The following is a 22,291-nucleotide window of genomic DNA, read 5'->3' as shown; positions in this document are numbered from 1 at the left end:
GTTGTGTAAATTGCAGAGAAAAATAAGAGAAAAGCAAATCATGATTTGATAAAAACATGAGCAAATGTATTACAGAATAACATTGTACCATACACAAAACAAAAAAAGTAAATAACGTTTCTTTATCAACATCCATATTTTTGTATTCACAAGTTCTTCCCATCCCTGTATTTACTATCCTATCCCAAGGGCTGTTCACAATCTCAAGCAGATAAGTTTCTATCAAACTCTTGGTATAAAATAAATTTTGGTTAGCCTTCGATGATTCACCATGGATAAAACACAGCAGCTTATAGCAGAACAAGAAACAGAAATTTTTTAAAAAAGATCCCCGCTGATTATATACCAAGGCAGTGCAAGGTTAATGGAAACCTGAATACCGACCAAAGTGCTAATCCCTGTAATAAATAATACAATTTCGTTGTCCGTAAAACAACTCTTTCAAAACTATAATAGTGCATCGAACTTTGACCTTGTCAAAACTGTTATGCTTTAGTGATGAGGGTTGTGTACCAAATCTTCACTACACATATTCCCAACATCATCTGGTTCAAATATTTATGATACTGCTATCCCCCTATTTTTAACACTTTTGTAGACTTCTAATACCATTTTGGTTTGGGAATTAGAAGCTATCCAGCTAAGTCTCTGGGACATTGCACTTACAATACCGTTGAAGTGAAATGGGTCATAAAAAACCAAACCTACTGCACTATGCTATCTGAAGTCGACTAGGATTCCAATCACTGTTATCACTCTTTGACATGTATGAATTTTTTTAACCATTTCCAAATCCTGTTCCCTTACACTGGCAATCCCTCATTAGTGGATAGGAAACCAGGCTAAATCAATGTTGCCAAATGAAACTGCAATGATTAGACAAAACCCACTTTATCTCAAGAGTTGTACATTACTACTTGTTAAAACAACAGTGCTTACAACTTAAGGTCTCCCTACAAGTTTTGTCTACCACCCCACCCGCCTCCACCCACCCCACCACCAATTACAACCTCCCCAGACAAGTTAGTCGCAAGAATGAAGCAGTCTGTTTTGCGACCATGTTATGTTGAGTATTTGCTATGAAGTGCAACAGCAACCCTTTCTAATCCCATTCCCCTTCATGATCCCCTTCTTGATCCCCTTCTTAATCTCCTTTCCCCATCATATATATACCCCCAATTCATTGCACCCTTGTCTTCTTACTCCCAAGTTTCCGGGCTCACAATTCATCGTGGGGTTCATCCTCCTCATCTTCGTCATCAAAATCGTCCTCTCCAAAGGCTTCATCTTCGTAGTCTTCAAAATCCTCATCGTCCTCATCCTCATCATCTCCTTCCTCTTCCTTTCTCTTTGCCTCTTCTTCCTCCCTCTTCTTCCTTTCCTCTTCATCCTGTTTATCCTTCATCTTCTTTTCTCCTTCCTGGAATTATAACACAAGTATACAACATAAAGTGTTTGTGCAACCACAATGAGCCAAAAAAAAATAAATGAAAATATACACGGCAGATTTTAAAGGTGCTGTGAGGTTGTAGCCATCTCTGCTGTGTTTGGGTGTTACACATGCATATCAGGGCTCAAAATATACACTTGTGAAGGGGGGGGGGGGGGGGAACCCTCTTCGGGCATGTTAGAATTGCTCTGGACATTCATTCAAATGGCAGGCCACCTTAGCAATTTTTCCAGCTTTCAAAATGGCACTAATGCATTTTCGAAATTTGCAGTTAGATTTTCACTGAAATGGCAGGGCATTGCAACACTGTCTCTGCATTTATCCGAAAGTGAAGGGTAAGAAAGTACAGATTACGGATGATTTTCCCACAGCTACTAAACGCCATTTCCTAACTCAATTATCAGCAAGTTAACTACCCTGACATGTGAAATGCATCGTTCTTCACCATCTGGTATTTCTAACACTTTGGGAGATCCAGTGCCTTTCTTAGATCTAAATTTCAATAGTGAAGTTAAGTTAAGAAGAAATTTCCAATGGCAACATCAAAGACTTTGATTACAAGTAAATGGAATATTCTCGGGTGAAGTTATCTAAGCTACTATGTAAGCGATTAGTCCACAATCTTCTACCAGTAAAGTGCTAATGTAACATAATTTCCAAACCCTGGTTTTTTTTTGGCACACAGTTTTAGTATTGCAAACTTCTTAATCCCGATTAATCACACCAGGAGGATTATGACAAGGATGACAAGATTACTCACCTTTGTAACTTCCCATAATTCTTTTGCTTGCGTTTCTGCGTCTTCTACGCTATCAGATATAAGGATGTTATCAAAAATAGTGCCAGATTTGACCTGAAAAATTAAAAGAGAAGATCCAAAATATTAATTATCTAAAATAAATTAATACCGATGGCAAAAATCCAAGAGGGAGAATACAACATTTCCAGAATTAAAATTTTATTCAATATGCAAAACCTCCATCGTTTATTTCTCCCTTAAGATCTTAATGTCTTGCTTCCTCTGCATGAGTGTCTTCAAAGCAAGTGCCTTAAATTTTCATAATTTTGCTAGAACTACATCAATGGAATACAATATATATTTCACATTACAAATCTTGTATACTATTCTGCCTTCCTCACTGCATCATCCTTCAGTCTAAATAAAAGCTTGACTTACTTCTACTTCCTTAATGTAACCACGTAATCGTTTCCGCTGGGGAAAAATTGCGACTTACCTGCCATAGGTCGAATCCAATAACAGCTGTATCGTCGAATTGATATAGACTATCGTCGGCCTCATAATCAGGATTGTCAATCATAGGATGAACCCACTTGCCTTTGTATTCTGGGTTATCGATTTGTTTGGGTTTCCATTCTCCCTATTGAAAAGAATAAAGAAAAGTCAATAACTAGTTACTAGATAAACAACAATGTTTGTCTGCTCTCAATCTATGCATGGACTTTCTAGGCCGTACTAATTGCACTAAATTTCCAATACCTCATAAAATAGATGGACAAACACTTTAGCACAGGTTACAGACACAGTGTAACAATTACTCCACATGCTTGTGATATAAGGCATTCAATTTGTCAAAAATGAGAAGATCAGAATTCACAGTGGTTGTTTTGGTTCACTTGAGGACTACAAATTGTTCTGTCAGAGAAGCAAGATGAAATGCCCAACAGCACCTTGCAAGAGCTTTGCTTTCAATTGTGAAGGAGTACATAACACAATCGACATATCCAACGTTTTGTCTAAAATACCTGATATTCTGGGTTATTTTTCTCAAAATACCTGATATCCTGGGTTATTTATCATCTCAAAATATCTGATATTCTGGGTTATTTATCACCTCAAAATACCTGATATTCTGGGTTATTTATCACCTCAAAATACCTGATATTCTGGGTTATTTATCATCTCAAAATACCTGATATTCTGGCATATTTATCATCCCAAAATACCTGATATTCTGGGTTATTTATCATCCCAAAATACCTGATATTCTGGGTTATTTATCACCTCAAAATACCTGATATTCTGGGTTATTTATCACCTCAAAATACCTGATATTCTGGGTTATTTATCACCTCAAAATACCTGATATTCTGGGTTATTTATCATCTCAAAATACCTGATATTCTGGGTTATTTATCATCTCAAATTACCTGATATTCTGTGTTATTTATCTCAAAATACCTGATATTCTGGGTTATTTATCTCAAAATACCTGATATTCTGGGTTATTTATCATCGGTGGTTCCCACTCTCCGTCCATATCATCATCCCAATCTTCTGGCTTCTCTGCGTCCGGATCGGCGATAAACTCTGGCTTGTCATAATCCTAAGAAGAAGTAAAAGAATGCAGATTGGATTACAGAAATCTTACGGGTAAAAAACAGCCACCCAACAATTAATTCCCAAGTCTCTAAGGCATGTTACATTTATTTCATACCATGCAACAGCAAGAGCCTGTAACACCCAAACCAATAAAAGCTAAAACTGACTCTGTTTGTGCATTCAACACAGATTCAAACTAACCCATTACAGTTCTCTGTGCTGGAGAATTAATGATACACGAAGCAAGTAGATATTAGTTCCTTCTTTGTAGCACAAATTAGGCGATGTCCTTATTTTGTTTTTTAATGATACATGAATGTAACATTAATGTTACAATATATACAAACAACATCACATACTTAAAGACACTTCAAGCAGCCTAAAACTGATGAAAGCAGCAAGTGAAGTATTTTGTACCCTCATACATGGACCATCAGTTGAGCGTGGGGGGGGTGAGTTATTGACCATTATATGAGAGGGGGGGCCAAATCTTACCTCTGGTTTTGTATCTTCTGGATCATCTATTTTTTCCCTGTCATCCCAGTCCTCTGGTTTCTTGGCTTCGGGATCTTTGATTGTCTTAGCTGGGAGGAAGTCCCAATCATCCTCTAGGTTGCCCGATTCTACCTTGGAGTTATCGATGCGTACCTCGTAGGTGTTGTCAGAGTGGAGGATGAGTGTGTACAGGTGGGTCAATTCATCGTCCTGGAAGACAAGACAGAAACATGTCAGTAAGAGAGTGTCCCGGTTATTATGTATCAAAGATGGCTCACTATTTATAAATAAACGAGTTGTGAAGAACAAATGTAGATCAGAGTGAAAGCAATCACCATGCTAAAGTCTGTCCCGAAAGATGGTTAGTAGCTCAAAATCATCATTTCTACAATGTTCCCATAACAGCATTTCGTGAATAAAATTAGCCCAAAAAGGCTGAGTGATTCCTTGCCAATCCTTAAGAAGGACACACAGACACAATCACACAGATTTCCTTATGCCTCCAGCAAGGAAAAAAAAAACTTTCCCATGACAACGACCAAGTGCCATTTCACACAGGAGAAACCTGTCGCTGAAGATAAGCCTCAAGCATGACATCTTCCACATTAAAGGACATGGTCAGTGCATTGTACTACATTGTGAAGATGTTATTCTACCATCCAGACAAAACTCAGAAATATCTCTGCCGATTGCTGCCCTGCTTGTGAGGAGCAGTCTCAAGTTAGCTGGCTGTATGATGAACTAGGCAGTCAAGATCTTTTGGTGACTGCCGTGGGATATTTCAGAACTAAATGGAACTCGTGGCATATTACACGGTCAGGATTACTGGTACAAGTACCAGGCATGCATAAACTTATTTTAAGTTTTGCAATGAAAAAGGCAATTATTACATGACCTTTCAGCCTTTATTGATAAACTTTTTGAGAAACCAAGATGTTGTAAGCAATATGATACTAACCGTTATTTTACATCAGTTATTATATTCAATATTCGCAAAGATTACTCTTAAAAACCATGACACCAACCAGTGAGGACAATAAACCCACCTTGCATCTGATATCTTTCTTTGTTAGAAGGTTGTTTCCTTTGTAATTGAAAATAACATGAACTTTCTTGGTGCCTGGGCCACAGATGTCAGGACCTGTCGGAAAAGAAGATTGAAAACTAAATTTAATCAAGTATCATTTACACCAAAGTATTATTAATGGTGAAAGGAAACTTCAACTGAAAGATAGTCCATTGCTAAAATCTATCAATTGTTTCTCCCAGGCAATATCGTTAACACTTCATCAGAGGTCAGTCAAAATTTGTGCAGAAAATTTGTGCAGAACTTTTCCAACAGAAAAAGCTACTCTATTTATACGTACAGACCTAGTCCTTTCATGTCGAAGGAATGGAGTTCTTTACTAGAACTGTCCAAAAATAATCTGTTAAATTCATATAAACAGTATGGAGATACCCAATATCCTTGTATGAAAGATTATAAAATGTTTGTGTCCTTGTTTCATTAATGTTAAACATTCAGGCAGACTGCAGGTCAGAATAAAAGCGTTCACCATTATCAAGTCTGTCCCGAAAGATGGTTATATGCTCAAAATCATCACACCTGCAAACCGTTACCTAAACTTGAACAAGTTTCCTTTAAATTTAAGTTGAAATGTTAGTCAATCAGAATCATTCTTTTAGAATCAGCCCTACTAATTGGCTTCATTAACCATAAATTGAATTTCATTAACATTTGATAAGTTCATATTTTCTCCTCGTTTCTTACCAAACATAATATTGTAGGGGCTATCTCCATGCATGTCAGCTTGGACCAAGTCGGAGGGAAATACTTTGACATATCCACCACCGCAGTCAATCTTCTGCTCGTGCTTGACTGTAAATTGTATCACCAAGTCCTTGCCTTCGTTGTTAAAGGAATCAAACTTGGAAGAAATACCGTAAAATCTGGCATCTTGGCTGGTCTGTAGACCTGACAAAAGTAGAGCACCAAAGAAATCACTATCTCAGCATACACTTGTGTGTAAAGAGAATGAAAACAGCTTGCTTAAATAGTTACGTTCTTGCAACTTCCAACTGTTCGAAAAATAACGGCAATTACAATAAAGAATTGTACATTGGTGAAGAAATGCAATTATCAACATGTCATTAAAGTAAAATCAACAGAAAATTGGATTGGAAATATATACACTTGAATGTATAATTATGAACAATGCCCCTGTAGTGCATCGTAATATGCCATGTAAATCATGACTTAATTGCTTAGCAATTATAAATATGTATCACAGGTTTTGAACAACAAGTGAGAATTAGAATTCTAGATGTATATACAGTATGCAAAATACAAACCCTTTTATTTTTTTCACTAATAAATGAAAGCATCTCGCTTACCTTTGTCTTTTTCTGCATCATTGTAAAATTTTCCAGCACTCCATTTAAATGCTCCTTGCTCACTGCCTTTTGCGGTGGACTCCACCCATCTGTCTTCCCAACCCTCTGAAATTTGCATAGAGAGGAAAATACAGGTTTAGTAGCTATTTAAAAAAAATAATACATTTAAAGGCATTGAAGACTCGCCCCAAACCGTGTGCCACAAAGCTAACTTTCTGTTGCTTGCAAGTGAAGTTTTCTTCTTGTCGCTACAAAATGCAGACAGAAATGAAACGCTGGACCTGAGATGTCCATTGCTGTATCGTTTGTACACTGTGCTGTGGGTACTGACTGCATCTGCACTGACTGTACACTAGTGTCTAATTACCGATGGTAGCAAGTTGTGTGCATATTTTCTGGGATCGATGGTGGTGTTTAATACTTGTTACACCTCATTCAAAACTAGGTCAAATAACCGGCATTAGACGTTTCTTTTTGCGCAAGTCTTCCCACCCTTTAACACAGCTGGGCATTCATTTCTGAACTGAGCAACATTGACACAATACCAACTCACAACACAAGTACTGAAAAAGTAGAACTCCCTTTCAGTACATGATATGCATTGCCACACGTGTACCACTGGATGACTCAAAGCCAATCAGGAACTTCAGGAAGTCTGCCAACCCTGATTGGTTGCTTACAAGAAACATGTACACAATGTACATGTGGTTGGTTTAATACTTGCATCATATTAGCTGATAATATTAAAATACCTCATTACTGAACAAGTTTATGATTGGAACCATCTTTGCACATTGTACTATTTACTTTGATTACCCCATGAATAGCAACTTATTGATGATGCTAAGGGCTATAAGCACTATTTTTATTGCTTACCACAGCACATTTACTAACATTTACTGGTCAATAATCAAAGAGATTTTATTCTAAAATCGCGGAGTTCTGATCACAGCTTACGTTGTTTTAGAGTTTTTATTTCGCAGAGACTGATCAGCCTTACATGGTTTATGCAGTGCTTTGGGTAACAAATCTGGTCCATCGTTACTATGAAATTCCAAATATTGTTGTGATTTGATATGGTGTATATATCCATTTTGAAAGATTAATCAAGGTAGGAAGGGATTAACCAAGTTCTACACAGAAGTACAGGGATTATATAGGAAGTAGGCATATATCAGCAAAATAGAGAGAGAGGAAGTTGCATGTACATACTATCACGTACATATTACCTTATACCCCGTTGAAGTGTGTGAATTAGATTTACATAAAACATTCTATAGTGAGTGGCACTTTGACAAAGTAGTGTAGGTGGCATTTTTTTTTCAATCCAAAGGCACTCCATCCCAACATATGCCACTCAGTTATAAAGTAAATGTGAGAGGCTTGCAGTGTAATTGCAATATATAACACATCATCGGCGATATTTGGTGATCAGATTTACAAAAGTATTCACTTCCAAGTCTGCTCTACCAGAGCAAACTTGTGTTGTAATAACCACAGCCAATTGTTTTATCAATCTGATCAATGAAAATTGACTATAGATTGAGGTTGTTAAGAGTAAGAGCAAGGCACACTGTCTTAAGTATAGATTTGTTAAAAATGGCAAAATGCATTACTTTTTAAAAATTCTTGATGGACTGTAAAACTCAAAATGTGACACTCTTGAACTTAAATGTGCAGGTAAATGTGCAGGAACTTTGTATACTGGAGAGTTCTGCACTTGACCTAATTCGTCTTAAGCTCTGTGAAGTGTGAGTGCTGGGCTACATCCTATGACAAAAAGGCAGCATAAAACCATGGCAAATGGAAGGACTGGAGCACTTGATATTCAAACACATAAAGAGGGTCTGATAGTATCTAGGTGATTGGGGGAGGGGGGATGCAAAATTACTATTAATAAAGCTAGACTAGACACATTGAATGCAGTGTTTGATTAACACTAAGCTAACTTATGTCTAATCCAGTGGGGTTACACTACAGTAATTTACTCAGGACCAGTCTGTGTAGGCCTAGGCTAGAATTATTCAGTGCCACCACGAAATAAACTAGGTATTTCTACTGCTGTGCTGACCAAGTTATCAACATTAAAAGACGGAAAGTAATGCCGCATGTTCAACATCATATTTAAAAGGCCAATCTACAAAAATCTTACAAATATGGCACTAGGCCTAGGTTAGTACTACTAGGACTCGGAGGCCTAGCCTCACAGCCTATCGAATAATAAGCTACTAACCTCCGAATTGTTCTTCGAAAATGATTGTAGCAGACGCCGTGTAGCACAAAATAGCAAGAGCCACTAGGAATTTCATCTTGGCAAACTTCTTTTCTATAAAAATCAGCGTAAACTTCGCATAAAATACTTCGTTCCCGGTGGTAACACGCACTCCCTGGTTTTCCTTCAAGTAATAACAGACTACAGCTAACCCGGCCGGAGATATAATAGGTACAATCCTACACTAATCTTACGCAGCTTGGTGAAAATGCACACATGTGTACTTCATGTGTACATGTCAGAAGCCGGTGACTCCAGATGTATTGCTCTGATTGGAGCATTGTTGACCAAGTAGGCAATTCAACCAATCAAATCGGCCCACGAATTTCAGGTACGGAAAAAGGTAATAATTTGTAAACGTACGGGCGTTCATAATATCCATTTTTGCCCACGTCTAAAGCCCAGTACGGATGCCGGTATGTGATACTAGCTAGTAACGCTTGACAGGCAAAAGATACACCGTTTGCAAAACATTCCGAATAATAAGAAATGACGATTGCATTAGTGTTCTTGGAAATATGGACTAATTCTTGCATCATCGTTTTTGGAAACTACTTGCATATTTCACCCTCGATCGAACCCAAACGGGATACATGAGAAACCAGAATTCCGCTCTGATTGAAATAAAAGGAATATAATTATAGACAACAAAATATACACATATCATTTCTGTAATGGTTAATTGTCACAATACAAAACATACCGGTTAACGTTATATACGAGCTAATATTTTGCATAAACGTCTCAATCATATGACAATACACAAGTGGATATATCTGTAGGCATATATACGAACTTTCGAGGCAATACGTGGTTTTGAAATCGAGAGAATTTCACAATATCATACTCAGTTTTGCAGTCAGCGTTACGAATGGCATGGAACGCACATGTAAATACATGGTGGTGATGACACTCAAATATACCAATATATTATGTTCATAATTTTCCCTACTACTTTTGAAGGGAGAGGTGGGGGGGGGGGTGTTAACAATTAAAGTCTGTGTCCACTGATCGGGGCGTAACCATCATTTTTTGTACTGAGAGGGGGGGGGGGTAGATGTTGACTCGTCCAGGGGGAGGGTTTTCGTTGAAGGGTTCGCGTGGACGGGTGTCTTTTGAGAAATGTTGGAAATGTGCAAAGTGGTACAAATTCCAACTTTTGAGACAATGTTGAAGAAATATGTATACTAGGTTTGTTCCCCTAATATTGTGTATAGGTGCATATAGACACTTCCTAAATAAGCTCCAAAATTTACAGAGAACAGCTGCAAGACAGGTTACTAAATATTGTAACTTTCATCCCTTCACACCTGCACTCATAGTTTACATCATTTGGCTATATACCCACCAAAGAATGAAATGACAATACACAGTAACCATACATACATGCTTTGGCTCTCACATTTATAGACTCCACCTGAGTCTTTATCGAACCCCAACCCCAACAACGGGCCTGGCGAGACTGCTGGGGAAGTCGCTGGCTACCGACCCGGTCTGGGGAGAAGTTTGAGGTGCCCGCGTGGAAACATGGGATAAAGGATTTTTTTTATGTATGTATAACATACGTATAAAGAAAGATTAGGCTAAGCGTGCAAAAGAGCTAGAGGCCCGGTAACATGAGTTGTCCGGCCAGGTCCAGAACTGGCTCTCGAAACCTCTGCAGTCATTGTAGAATGAAGTTGACGCATGTTATAAACTTTCCCTCAATCTTTGTAGTTCTTGTCTATTTCGCTGACGGGTCATTTTCAATGTATGTTCCCAAAGCACATGTGGGCAAAATGAAACGCCGGCAGCATGAATCTAAGAGACTGACTTCGGACCGGCTTTGATAAGCCAATAAAATTAGGGAAAGAGACTCGGTTCGCAATTTACCTCTGTCTGAGCTGCATTTCAAAAAAGATTTATTCCTGCTCCAAGTAATTGCCCCCCCCCCCCGACCACATTCATCGTTGAAATTCTAGTGTACATCATCGTCATCATCACCTACATAAACATCGTCAATATCATGACATCTACATAAACATTGTCATCTTAAATACGTCATACATTCAGGGGCGACCACTCCTTCCCACCAAAACTGATTAGAGAGTGAATAAAATGATTCTCAATTCGATTCTTAGAACTTCCTCATGCGGCACACATTTTTTGTGGGTAGGGGTGGGGTTGGGTATTGGGTGGGGTGGGGGTGCTTGTCCAGATGAAACCCATGGAACGCGATTTAGGTTTATCGGAGCGGAAGTTTAGTAGAGTAGGATGGTTGTCTTTGGTTTACATGTAGGATAACATTCTTACGACGAGATCTCTGAAGCAGAAGAATCGTAGAAAAAGACACCCAATAATAAAGCGGCGTCGCCAGTCATTGCAAGCGGAGCACACAGACAAAGGAGAGCAACATTTTATTTTTTATTATTGGGGGGGGGGGGGGTTCCGGGGGGATTACGTCATACGGGTAAATACGGGGTCTTGGTAAATTGGACCACACTCGAGTCGAGTCGAGTCTACATGCAGAAGCATTTCATGTTTGTGAATGCCACCGTGGCCATCTTGATTTTTTCAAACTTTTGACGTTTTATAGGTATCTCAACAACTCGACCATTCTTCTCAAAATATTGATGCTTTATCGAACAGTATTGCATTTCATCTCGAAATATTTACTGGGTCTTATCTAAAATTGGTAACAACTAAAACTTATTTTTGTCTGGAAAATTGCCAGTACTCCCCCCCCAGTCTTCTAAAATCATTGCTCAATTCCCATGCATGTGCATCACGCATGTGCATCAGTTATTTATGAAAACAGATAATCATGCTTTAGTATTTACCTTTCTTGCACGGTGGTTAAGAAATGACCATTCTTAACATTTCACACTTGACTTGACAAATATACTTTACTTTTTCCTCTCGCATGGTTATAATCAGACTGGCCTCTCAAGTATACACAGAAATTTTCACGGCGCTGGCGTGTTACCGTCACGGGTTGCAATATCAACACATGCAATTTAGTGAAGAATCGATACTCGATCTTTTAAATTACAATTTTCCCTTTATTTATTCACAAATCTCCTGCAAACAATAACGTATTTGAATCGGTAAGCAATTTATACTCCAATCCAAACAGAAGGTTAAAAAATACATTACGTAAAAACCCAATGCGAAATTTCCCCGAAGTTTGGTCTAATCCATAACAATTGATGTATTCCATTTGCCAAAACATCTGTTGAATTCACGAAATCTATTTGACGCTCTTAGAGAGGGACTACTGGTGTCGCGAAGGTACTCAGCAAAACAGCATGTTCACGAGAGTCGAGATATTAACCAGTTACAATGGATGTAGAAGCATACTCGAATCGACCGAGAGATGTGTAAGATGGTGGTGGTGTACAGGGGCGTAGCGATGAATTTGCCAAGGGAGGGGCGAAGCTTGTAAGCAAACTATCTAAGCGTAGCTCCATCATAAGTTGGCGCGAAGCTTACAAGACAATCTTTGCCGAAAATGCCTCCCAGATTGCTGGATATGGCACTTCCCAGGCCTAGTAAGTTGCATCTAAGCATTTTTTATTTAGAAATTACATGCGATATCATAAAAAAAATACAAAATGTATGCTCAAGGGGGAGGGGGCGGTCGCCCCTTCTCCCCACCCCCCTTGGCTACGCGCCTGGTGGTGTGGTTGATGTCGAAAATGTATACTGTGAGACATGGAAGGTGGCTAGGCACTGTTATTGGCTGGGGATGTGGGTCGCCAAGGCGGTGGGGTCTGTGGCCTGTGGGTGGAGCCTCAGAAGTTCCGGCCTCTCCAGATATTATTATCTCAGAGTGCTTTTCAAGCACATAAAATACACATCAAGGAAGGATTACTCTGAAATTTATTTGGAATATACCTCCATGTTTTTGTGGAAATAATGATGAGAGGCAAGTCACCCTAACCCCCCCCCCCCCCACTTCTTCTGTGCCCCTCAGCAGAAATTGGAGCAGTGTGTCCAGACTCGGTTCGCATCTACATTATTTTAATTTCTGGCATATTTGGCGGTGGGGGGGGGGGAGGGGTGGACATACTGATGAACAGGTTCACCCAAATTAAGACAATCACCTCCTTTAAATATAACCAGCAATCTTTATTTTACTTAATTCTTCTACAGAATTAACCATAAATCTAGATACATGATTTTCAAATTTCTAATCATTTTTTACCTTGTAAATGAAGAAAAAAAGGCAGTGGAAAATAAAGGCACCAAATATGGAAGAAACATGTGAGAAGCTGGAAACCACCATAAATCAGTAAAAGAATCAAGTAATTAGAAAAAAAAGAATGAATAAACTTATTTAAAATCTAAAAATTATTGCTCTGCATACACTTCTTGATGGAAGATCACAAATGATTTTTCTCATCAATTGTCAAATGAATATGAGAATAAGCATGTGTAACTAGGTATTTTCAGTTATTTCTTTAGAGGTTTCTTAGGCTTATGTGTGTCACTTTGTGGAAACATTTACTCTTAACAATTTTAGAGAGTGGGGGGGGGGGGAGGGAGGGAAAAGGGGGTTGGGAGGGCATTATTATTACTTATTACAGGCCTCCTACACAAACAATTTAAATAAAAGATTACACTGTAGATTGTTCATACAATAATCACAAATAAAAAATGCTTTCAGCAAAAAAGAATGGAAATGTTATGTCAGATCTAGGAAAAACATTTGGGTGTTAGTAATATACTAAATAACTGGAATGCTCCTTTAAGGCTAAGTTCATGATGACATTTGGCACCACAGTGGTAAATGTTTATGTGCTTTGCTTAGATGTTAATATAAATTTTTTATGGATTCTAATATTTCCATCAAAATATGTTCTTTTCTGAGGAACTAACTCAAAGGTCTCTGTGCTAGACTTAATTGTTCAGCTACTTTCACTGATGAACCTCAGATGGGGTGATTCCTCAAATATTAAAAGTGATATAGAGATACAACATATCAAATTAATCCAAAGGTCATCCACTAAAAATACATAGGCTTCCAACACTTACTGTGATGACACATTGAATTGTGACTCAAAGTTTAAGACAGTGACCCCTTAAAATAAAGCTCTTATAAACTGGAGGGTGGGGGGCGTGTGGGAAGGGGGGAGGTAGTGTTCTGGGTGGACCAGGCAGGAGAAGGAGCAGAGGACATAGTCTGTTCAAATATGGAAGCCCTTTATCTATTTGTAAGAAAGATAGTGTTTGTCCTATCTGAAAATAAAAAAACTTGCAACTGACATTAGACAGAACAATAGATTTTTCCTTTTTTCATAGTATAAATGCATTTGAAAATAAAATACTATCTCGGTCTGCTGCTAGACAGATCATATATCTGCAACATGTCTAAAAAAAATTCTCTGAATTGTTTGCTTAATTAAATTCCTGAATATTCAAATATGTATATATGCATTTTTCTTTTAACTTTAACCAGAAATATTTCTTTCCAAATCAAACAACACTTACCTTTGCCTGATTTACATTGAAGTTTTATTACCAAACTTACGAAAAAATTATAGTTAAAAAAAAAAAAAAAAAAAATGAAAAAATTTAGAATAAAACCTTTCACTAAAACACTGATACACACTGTTTAAAATCATAATGTACATGTGTGTCCAATTCACAACAAATCTATATATATATATTATTATTGGTAGCTTATATTGCATATGATAATTGCTGTAACCTGAAAGGCAATTAAAAAAAAAGTACTTATTTCTGAGTTGTTTTAGTCAGTACTGACCACACAATACATCTATCTCAACATGTACAAATATATGCCATTCATGCAAACACCAGAATAGTATCATTTACATTTACCCCCAAGTTTATACTCCACTCAACACCAAATTCAAAATAACCTGTACCACTTCAAAGCTATATACACCTAAAAGAAAACATATATACACACCAGTGCACTCATACACACACACTGCAGAAATGCATGGCTTGCAGAGAGTATGAGATACCACTGTTTAATAATTTTTATCACAAAATTAAATTTGTTAACCAGCATTAAAAATGTGGAACTATAAGAACCATTACGTTAAAGTTGATTTAATCTGAAAAACAAAAAACAAATAGACTCATTCCACCAACTGAATTGTCAAATTGTGTAGTTATGCATTAAAATTAATTTCAAAATTTTTAGTCGGTTAATAATGCCCAATTACACTGTGGACCAAACAATGGTGTATCAATCAAATATCACACTAAATGGATACAAGCATTTGTAAGAAGGGAAAGCTGAATGGTACATCAAGTGGGTTGTTATCTTTCAAGTGGGTTGTTTAAAATGGTAGAATGTAGGATAACTAACGTCATCTTAACATATGTTGGGATCATGAAGAGTTCAGCATTCGTACAGAGTATAGAATAAAACAGAGAAAATTACTCAGTTTGTAACATTGTTTTTTTAAAACATATTAGAAGACTATGTAGAAGTCTTATACAAAAAAAGGAAGCCAGTGTTGTGCTCTTTCCAAAGCGTTCAGACATTTGGGTGTACATTATTTTGCAAGGAAAATGTTTAATTAACCAATATATTTTCCAAAATCTCTGGCAATCTTTCTAGCTTTTGGGTTTGCCTACACTTGATTAACCAATCAAACAAAAGTATTTTCCTGTCAGATACATAGGAACAAGATTACGGAGGATTTAAAAAGTGTCTTTGTTTCACAGCAATCAAAATAATTAAAACAAAAATGTTATGTTAGTCATTGGTTTGTTTTATGGATAATTTGGAGTTTTTCTTAAATTTAAAAAATCCTTGCTATTCAGTTATATTTTCCATTTAATCGTTACTTTGCATAGTGATGGAAATCACCATTCGGAATGCACAAACAAGGTTCCTATTTTACTTCAAAAGTTTGTTTGCGAATTAGCTGGAGAAAATTTCAAATAACATATGCAAAATAACCTCTACCATGAAGCCCTACTAAATTGCCACAGTTGTAACAAACCGCATTTATATATTATTTTTGATGGTGACACGTTGAGTCACTTCATTCAGAAATTTGTCCCACTCAAATGACTCTATTAGATGTTTAAAGTCTTTAAATATTTGGACTGAGAAATTGGTGACCTGGGTCATGGTTGGTTATTTACCACACTGGTAAATCTTTCAGACAAATGAGACTATGAGCTGAGTTTATCCAGTTTCTTTCTTCATGGGAAGCATTTCCGTCTAAACAAAAGCGTCTTGCATCTTCTCCCAGTTTGTGTCCGGAGGTTTGAATGGGATGTAAACATTGAAGGGATAATCCTTCAATTTGATGTGTCTCTAAAATAAAGAAAGAAATATAAAAATGGGGAGAAAAAAAACACTCATGAACATGGTAAGAGTATTAGACTTCAGTGATTCAATAAACTGTTTAATTTATATCCCAAAAATAAAACAAAACGGTGAGCAAACTGCTTATCCACAAAAGAGCCTGTGTAAGAAAATGTGTTAAAGTAGGAGGCCTAACGTTTCGATCCTAGCAGGACCTTCTTCAGAGGCTGAATGACATATTACAGTAACAGAAGGGACAAAATTTATATCCCTACTCTAGCAAAAGGTATTCTTCAATTGTAGCAATCCTTTACAAACTTGTTTCATTTAAACTCTCTGCTTCTTTGCTAGGAAGACAAGCCCGGGGGGGGGGGTGGGTGGGGGGGGGGGTAGGGAATGGGATGGGGGAAGAAGGAGGACTTAGCACTCACTGGGTTGTGGACAAGAGTTTTAATTAGATTCAACAGTGAACATGATTGAGCAATTTCATAGCACAGCAATCTTTCTTTTCTATTTAAAATTAAACTTCACATTATTGTAATTATTGCCAGTTTTTACCACCATCTGATATTTTCATGTTATTTATTCGCATCATATCTGCTTATCATCTCAGTACCTAAAGTAAACACTATTCTGGTGATTAGCATTGTACACTGTTGATGATTCATACAAACATGATACAGTTCAAAGAGTAAAGAATAGGTGAAACAAGAGGTGGTCAAGGACTTTTCAGTCATTCCCAAAATGATGATTTCAGTGGTTAACTTGCCTACTTAATAACAAGAGGAACTTTTGAAAATAATAGCAAAAATTCACCATGAATTTGCGATTACAAATTAGACTCATTTGAAGTGGGAGGTGGGGGTGGACAAGTATGTATGTTTCTGCTCCCACAATTTTCAGGACCTGCCTTTAATAAAACATTTCTACCAGACACCAACTCTCTAAAAGATTTCAAAATATTTACTGAAAGTTTACTTCAAAAGTTGACAACTATAGCAAAATTTTGAACACAAGCAACGTTTATTATACAAAAATCCCCCTCCCCTCTTTGCCCCCCCCCCCGTCACCCTCCAGGACTATGTTTAATAAACAGTCCACGCCTTCAAAGAAATGCATGGAAACTCCTGCGAAGAGGTCCTAGTTGTATCCAATGTAAATGTGCTATGTGTTGCAATATTAATTGATTTCAAAGGTCACATAGAACGGAAAATATATCTGATATCAAACTAATGCAACTCTTCAACTAATGCAAGTTTTATATTTGTGTACAGGCAGTAAAAAGTACTTGATTGCTGCTTTCATTAATCATCCATACATGGTATAAACCTGTGAAAACTTACTTTTGGTTAAGTTTTATATTTGTGTACAGGCAGTACAATGTACTTGATTGCTGCTTTCATTAATCATCCATACATAATATAAAAATGTGAAATATGAGCTGTGAAAACTTACTTTTGGATGTTTCACAAATCGCTTCATTTCCCTGTAGAGGAGATCAAAGTTTGGTCTGCTCTCGGGATTTCTGTGCCAGCATCTCAGCATGATATCATTAAACTCATGAGATATATGCGGGGGCCAGTCCATACGCTCGTGGTTCGATATTGCCCGTGTTAGATCTTCATCCTTGATGTTATGGAATGGGATACCACCTGAATATACGGAGAGAAAGATAATTCCAGATTTTTGTTTTTAGTTGACTTAATTCTCTCTTTACAGTCAATTCATAAATTCCCATCATTCACATTATGAAATTCCACCTGGCTTATAGCCCTCGCTTGGTTTATACCTGGGAAAATGGTGATTTTCTGGGTAGTATCACACTATCTAAGAAGTAACCAAAGCTATCTTCCTCATCTTATCTACAGAGACAGCTGCAGCCAGGATCATTTGAAAACCCACACTTTAGTAAGACTGACGTTGATTTTTCGCCACTGGCCACTTCTTCACCTTTCAAGGTTATTAGTCTTGAACATCAGTCTGTGTTTTACGTAATCAATTCGCCATGCCTTGCAAAGAAAACGAGCGTGGAAAAGTCACTTCCTCAGCTCAAATTTTCCTGATCTACTGCGAGAGCGTAATAACATGCTAGTGGCAGGTAAAATGTTATGGCAGGGGTATTAAAGGGCGCATTTTCCAATGTAAAGTTTCACAGAAGAGCAGGAGCAGAAAGATAATCAAGACAGCTCTGGTTGCACCTTGGTGAAGTGATACCGGCAAATCGCCATTTTTTTCTGGGTATAAACCAAGCGAGGGCTAACCAGGTCAAAGTCGTAACTGCAAACTTCTTCACCTTTCAAGGTGATTAATCTGTAACGGTAGCCTGTCTGTTCCGTAATCAATTTGTCAAGCCTAGCAAAGGAAATGAGCATGGAAAAGTCACTTGCACAGCTCATATTTCTCGCCATCTACTGCGAGAGCCTATTAAAAACGCTTGAGGCAGGTAAACTGTTATGGCAGTGGTATTAAAGGGTATTTTTTCAAATGAATGAAATGAAAATATGAAAGGGAACTTTCTATCTTCTAACCCTTGGGAGAAAAAAGCAAAGAGTGCCTTTGTAGAATATGCAGTGAAGAGCAAAGCCTAAAATTATTTACGAATTAAGAATCTCAACAGAACTGCTTTTACACGCTACGTTATTGAAATTAACTCGTCAAACGACCAAAGCTAATCTTGAGATTGTCAAATGATTGGTAAATTCACTTTTCTTTGAATGTAAAAGCATTCATTTTGTACATTCCAGTTTACAGTAAACAAACTTTGAGGTCTTTATAACCGTAATAGGAAATTGTCTCAAAGAGTACCATCAAATATATCTTTAAAACGACTAGCCAAATTTCCTATGCCGTCAGTGTTTTCACATAAGAGGGTGAGCTAAGTACCATACAGTACGAAGGTCTACTTCAAATCCTCTTTAAATATTGTATAAACAGGTTGTAGAAGCTCCTGCGATCATTAAAAAGTGTACAATGCCCTCGAAGGTCTTTGACCAATTGGAGCTTTTGGTCGTTGATGACCACTTTCATTCACATTCCTTTGCACTCAAAATTTATCAAAAAGAAAGCAAAAAACCCCCCCCATCAAACTGCCATCCATTATACCGGCAACTAACAAGAAAGAAAAACAAGAAATGTTGAACAGTGAATCATCAACTGAAGTACAATCAATTTTGTCAAACACTTTGTTTAGGAGTCATCAAACAACCATCTTTCATTCATACTTAGTAAAGATTCCTAAATCCTATTGGTCCATTCAGGTCAGCTGACCGTGGTTAATCTGTGAGTAACGCATGGTAAAATTACGGGGCATCACTTTAATAAATCTTTGGTTATATGTAACCAAAAATGTTTTGTTTTATGATTTTTCCCCCACACAAATGGTAGTGTATGAATGAACGGGGTTAATCAATGGTCTAGCGTGCGTTACTCACATGATTAATGCACTCCGGGTGTTAATGCTATCGCTGGATGCACTCGGGCTCCGCCCTTGTGCATCGCTTGCATTATCCCCCGATCGTGCATTAATCCTGTGAGTAACGCACGCTAGACCGTTGATTAACCCCTTATTTCACTTGATCTTATTTCTTACCTAATGTTGCAATTTCCCAAAGAAGAATACCATAAGACCATCTAAAAGAGATGAAAAAAGAAATAAAAGGATCAAAAAAAAAAAAAATTAATTCACAAGCTTGCATGCATATAGAAGTGTCAGAATAACCTGTATATAGCAAGCTTCTTTTCTCGAACATTCAGCTAACTTAAGAAAACAACCACTATTTTCTGCTCATGTCTTGTTCGTTACTTCAACCACAATAGCGTCAACCACCGCCCCCACCCCCCCTTCCCCTACAATTTTACATGCATATCTTGTTCACTACTTCCACCACAATAGTGTCAAACTTAGATAAAAACACTTCGAACAACATGTTTGTAAATTAATCATGCAGTCAATAGCCACACAGAACAGACGGTTTCAGAATCGATCTTAAACTGTAAGTTCCATGTGACATACTTCATCAACTTCATCAAGTTTCTTTATATACAAATAAGGGTAAATTTGAGCCAAGAGTGCAAAACCTAAAAAAACTTTCACCTAATTATCTAGATCCGTACTGGCATGTATCCAATGAAAATTTTCTTGTTTGTAAAGGAGTATATGAGAAGGTAATTTCACTGTTTGGTTCCTTGAAATGCAGTTTTTCTTTGGGATTTACTTTTTTTACAATTAATGCTAACTGTGATATTAAAACAAGGGGAAACATTTCACAAACTCATGCATATATGCGACACATTTATGCATATGCAATAAAAGTTCATGTATATAGAAATTACTTTTTGGGAATTCCTAAACATTTTTTTTTTTACAAATTGAGACTTATTGGATTTCTTGTAAAAAACATCTTCTTATGCAGATTTCAAACATAAACTTCAATACATACACATCACTCTTGAGGCAGTACTTCCCGTGGACTACTGCTTCGTATGCCATCCAGCGTCTCATGTATACCTATATGCAAGAAATGAATGAAAGCGATCTGATTCATGTATATAGGCTATTAAAACAAACTTTGTTATAGCTTTGATCTTAAATCTTAAACCGCAGTTTATAGGCAGGGTGATTAAATACTACAGTTACATGTGACTAAAATTGTTATATTTCATTCTAGGATGATACTCCCAATTTTGAATTTGTAAAATGTAGGGTACCTGCATTTGTGATGAAAAATAGAGAAACCTGCTCATTAACTGAAAAGAAAAAACTTTCACAAATGATCTGCTTTTGGCGATGTAATACCTATAACATCTACTTATTTAGGGGTAGCAGATTTTGAACGAAAACTGATAAAGAATATTAGATTGGAAAGCCAATATGGTCTAATCACTGGGAGGAAGGAGGGGGGAGGAGAACTTCTTATTTTTTGGGGGATGGGGGGGTTGCTATAAATCTCCATCCTGAACCCTGGTAGTATGAGGTACATCAACACTACTTTGATAACAATCGCTGAATCCACATAGTTAATGTGATCTTAAAGCCATATTTTGCATCGAATTTCCCACAACTTCTCATACCTGACTGTTACCTTCGTTCAATAAAACTGAAACTTGGCAAGAGCATTATGAGACAAAACTTCAAAGATATGCCAGCTTCATACATTTGCAGATGAAAAACATGATGATCTTCCATTATTGGGACAAAAAACTTCAACTGATTACTAGATTCAATAAGCCTCATTTTGCAATTTGCATTTAATCAAAACCACATAGATTCATCCTTTAGATCAGGGGTTCCCTAACTGGGGAGCATGAACCCCCAGGGGGTGCGTGAGTCCTTCCCAGGGGGTTCGTGAGACGTTTCTGAAAGTCAAAACTGGAATAATTTTGTTCAACTAAAATCTGAGATATCATATAATTGAGTGAAGTACAGAAGTTGTACCTATCGACAAACTCTTATCCCGTTCCATACGCATATGTTGCCATAGTAGTACCGTTCCGTGCATTTTCATTACATTATTACACTATGAATTTAATCTTTTACGAAGCACTGTTATGCGTATTATAGTGTCTCGAAAAGTTGGGGGTTCGTGGACAACTCTGACATCCACAGGGGGTTCGTGGGGGGATAAAGTTAGGAAAACCCTGCTTTAGGTGGAGGGGTAGCCAAAGCTATAAGGTAAGAGTTACAAAACTAGGTCAGAAAGAGGTGAAGTTCTTATCCAATGTCAAAAATATATCTTTGCCAGACATCGATTCCACATTTCTAAATGTTTTAGCTAATTGTGAATATCTAGAATTTTCAATGGCAAAAAAAATTACGAAGAAAAGATTAGAGATATGTATTTTTCTTACCTTCCTCGGTTCCAGGAATGGTATGAACTCGTCAAAATGTTTGACGACGGTAGATGACGCAAAGTCACACAGCTTGGCCCTGTTGTTGAATGTTATCACAACATTCCTGGCACATAGAGCTTGGTGTACAAACTGTGTTGATACAATAGGTATAAATGTTAATATTTAGAGAGAGTTAAATCATGAACTGGCAGCTGGTGTTTATCTCCATGA

The 22,291-nt window shown here is 37.3% G+C and overlaps 2 protein-coding genes across 5 annotated transcripts in view; both read right to left on the bottom strand.

Moving 5' to 3' along the window:
• Window positions 1-41: 41 nt before the first annotated feature.
• On the bottom strand, window positions 42-9,180 carry LOC139977258 (calreticulin-like). Its single transcript, XM_071986548.1, has 9 exons — window positions 8,914-9,180; window positions 6,681-6,785; window positions 6,058-6,261; window positions 5,333-5,427; window positions 4,287-4,496; window positions 3,682-3,795; window positions 2,686-2,829; window positions 2,211-2,303; window positions 42-1,420 (listed from the first exon to the last, which is right to left on the bottom strand). The coding sequence occupies exons 1-9, from the start codon at window positions 8,987-8,989 to the stop codon at window positions 1,220-1,222; spliced, it is 1,242 nt and encodes a 413-aa protein (XP_071842649.1). The 5' UTR covers window positions 8,990-9,180; the 3' UTR covers window positions 42-1,219.
• A 3,861-nt stretch (window positions 9,181-13,041) lies between these two features.
• LOC139977204 (uncharacterized) overlaps window positions 13,042-22,291 on the bottom strand; it is a 47,957-nt gene continuing 38,707 nt past the window's right edge. For all 4 annotated transcript variants that reach the window (XM_071986461.1, XM_071986452.1, XM_071986449.1 and 1 more), the window contains 5 exons: window positions 22,079-22,210; window positions 20,671-20,738; window positions 19,821-19,861; window positions 17,687-17,883; window positions 13,042-16,240 (listed from right to left, as the gene is read on the bottom strand). In XM_071986461.1, coding sequence (XP_071842562.1) covers window positions 16,145-16,240; window positions 17,687-17,883; window positions 19,821-19,861; window positions 20,671-20,738; window positions 22,079-22,210 — 534 coding nt within the window. In that variant the 3' untranslated portion in view covers window positions 13,042-16,144. The remainder of the gene's footprint in view (window positions 16,241-17,686; window positions 17,884-19,820; window positions 19,862-20,670; window positions 20,739-22,078; window positions 22,211-22,291) is intronic.

The sequence above is a fragment of the Apostichopus japonicus genome, chromosome 2 (genome assembly GCF_037975245.1).
Source record: "Apostichopus japonicus isolate 1M-3 chromosome 2, ASM3797524v1, whole genome shotgun sequence".
Lineage (NCBI taxonomy): Eukaryota > Metazoa > Echinodermata > Holothuroidea > Aspidochirotida > Stichopodidae > Apostichopus > Apostichopus japonicus.
This window is presented reverse-complemented; position numbering and strand designations above follow the sequence as displayed.

Excerpts from the sequence above, each read along its gene's own strand:
- LOC139977258 (XM_071986548.1), bottom strand. The coding sequence starts at position 8,989 with ATGAAATTCCTAGTGGCTCTTGCTATTTTGTGCTACACGGCGTCTGCT. Across the intron at positions 6,262-6,680 it reads TGATGCAGAAAAAGACAAAG|GTCTACAGACCAGCCAAGAT; the intron begins GTAAGCGAGATG and ends TACTTTTGTCAG. Across the intron at positions 2,830-3,681 it reads TAAATAACCCAGAATATCAG|GGAGAATGGAAACCCAAACA; the intron begins GTATTTTGAGAT and ends TCTTTTCAATAG.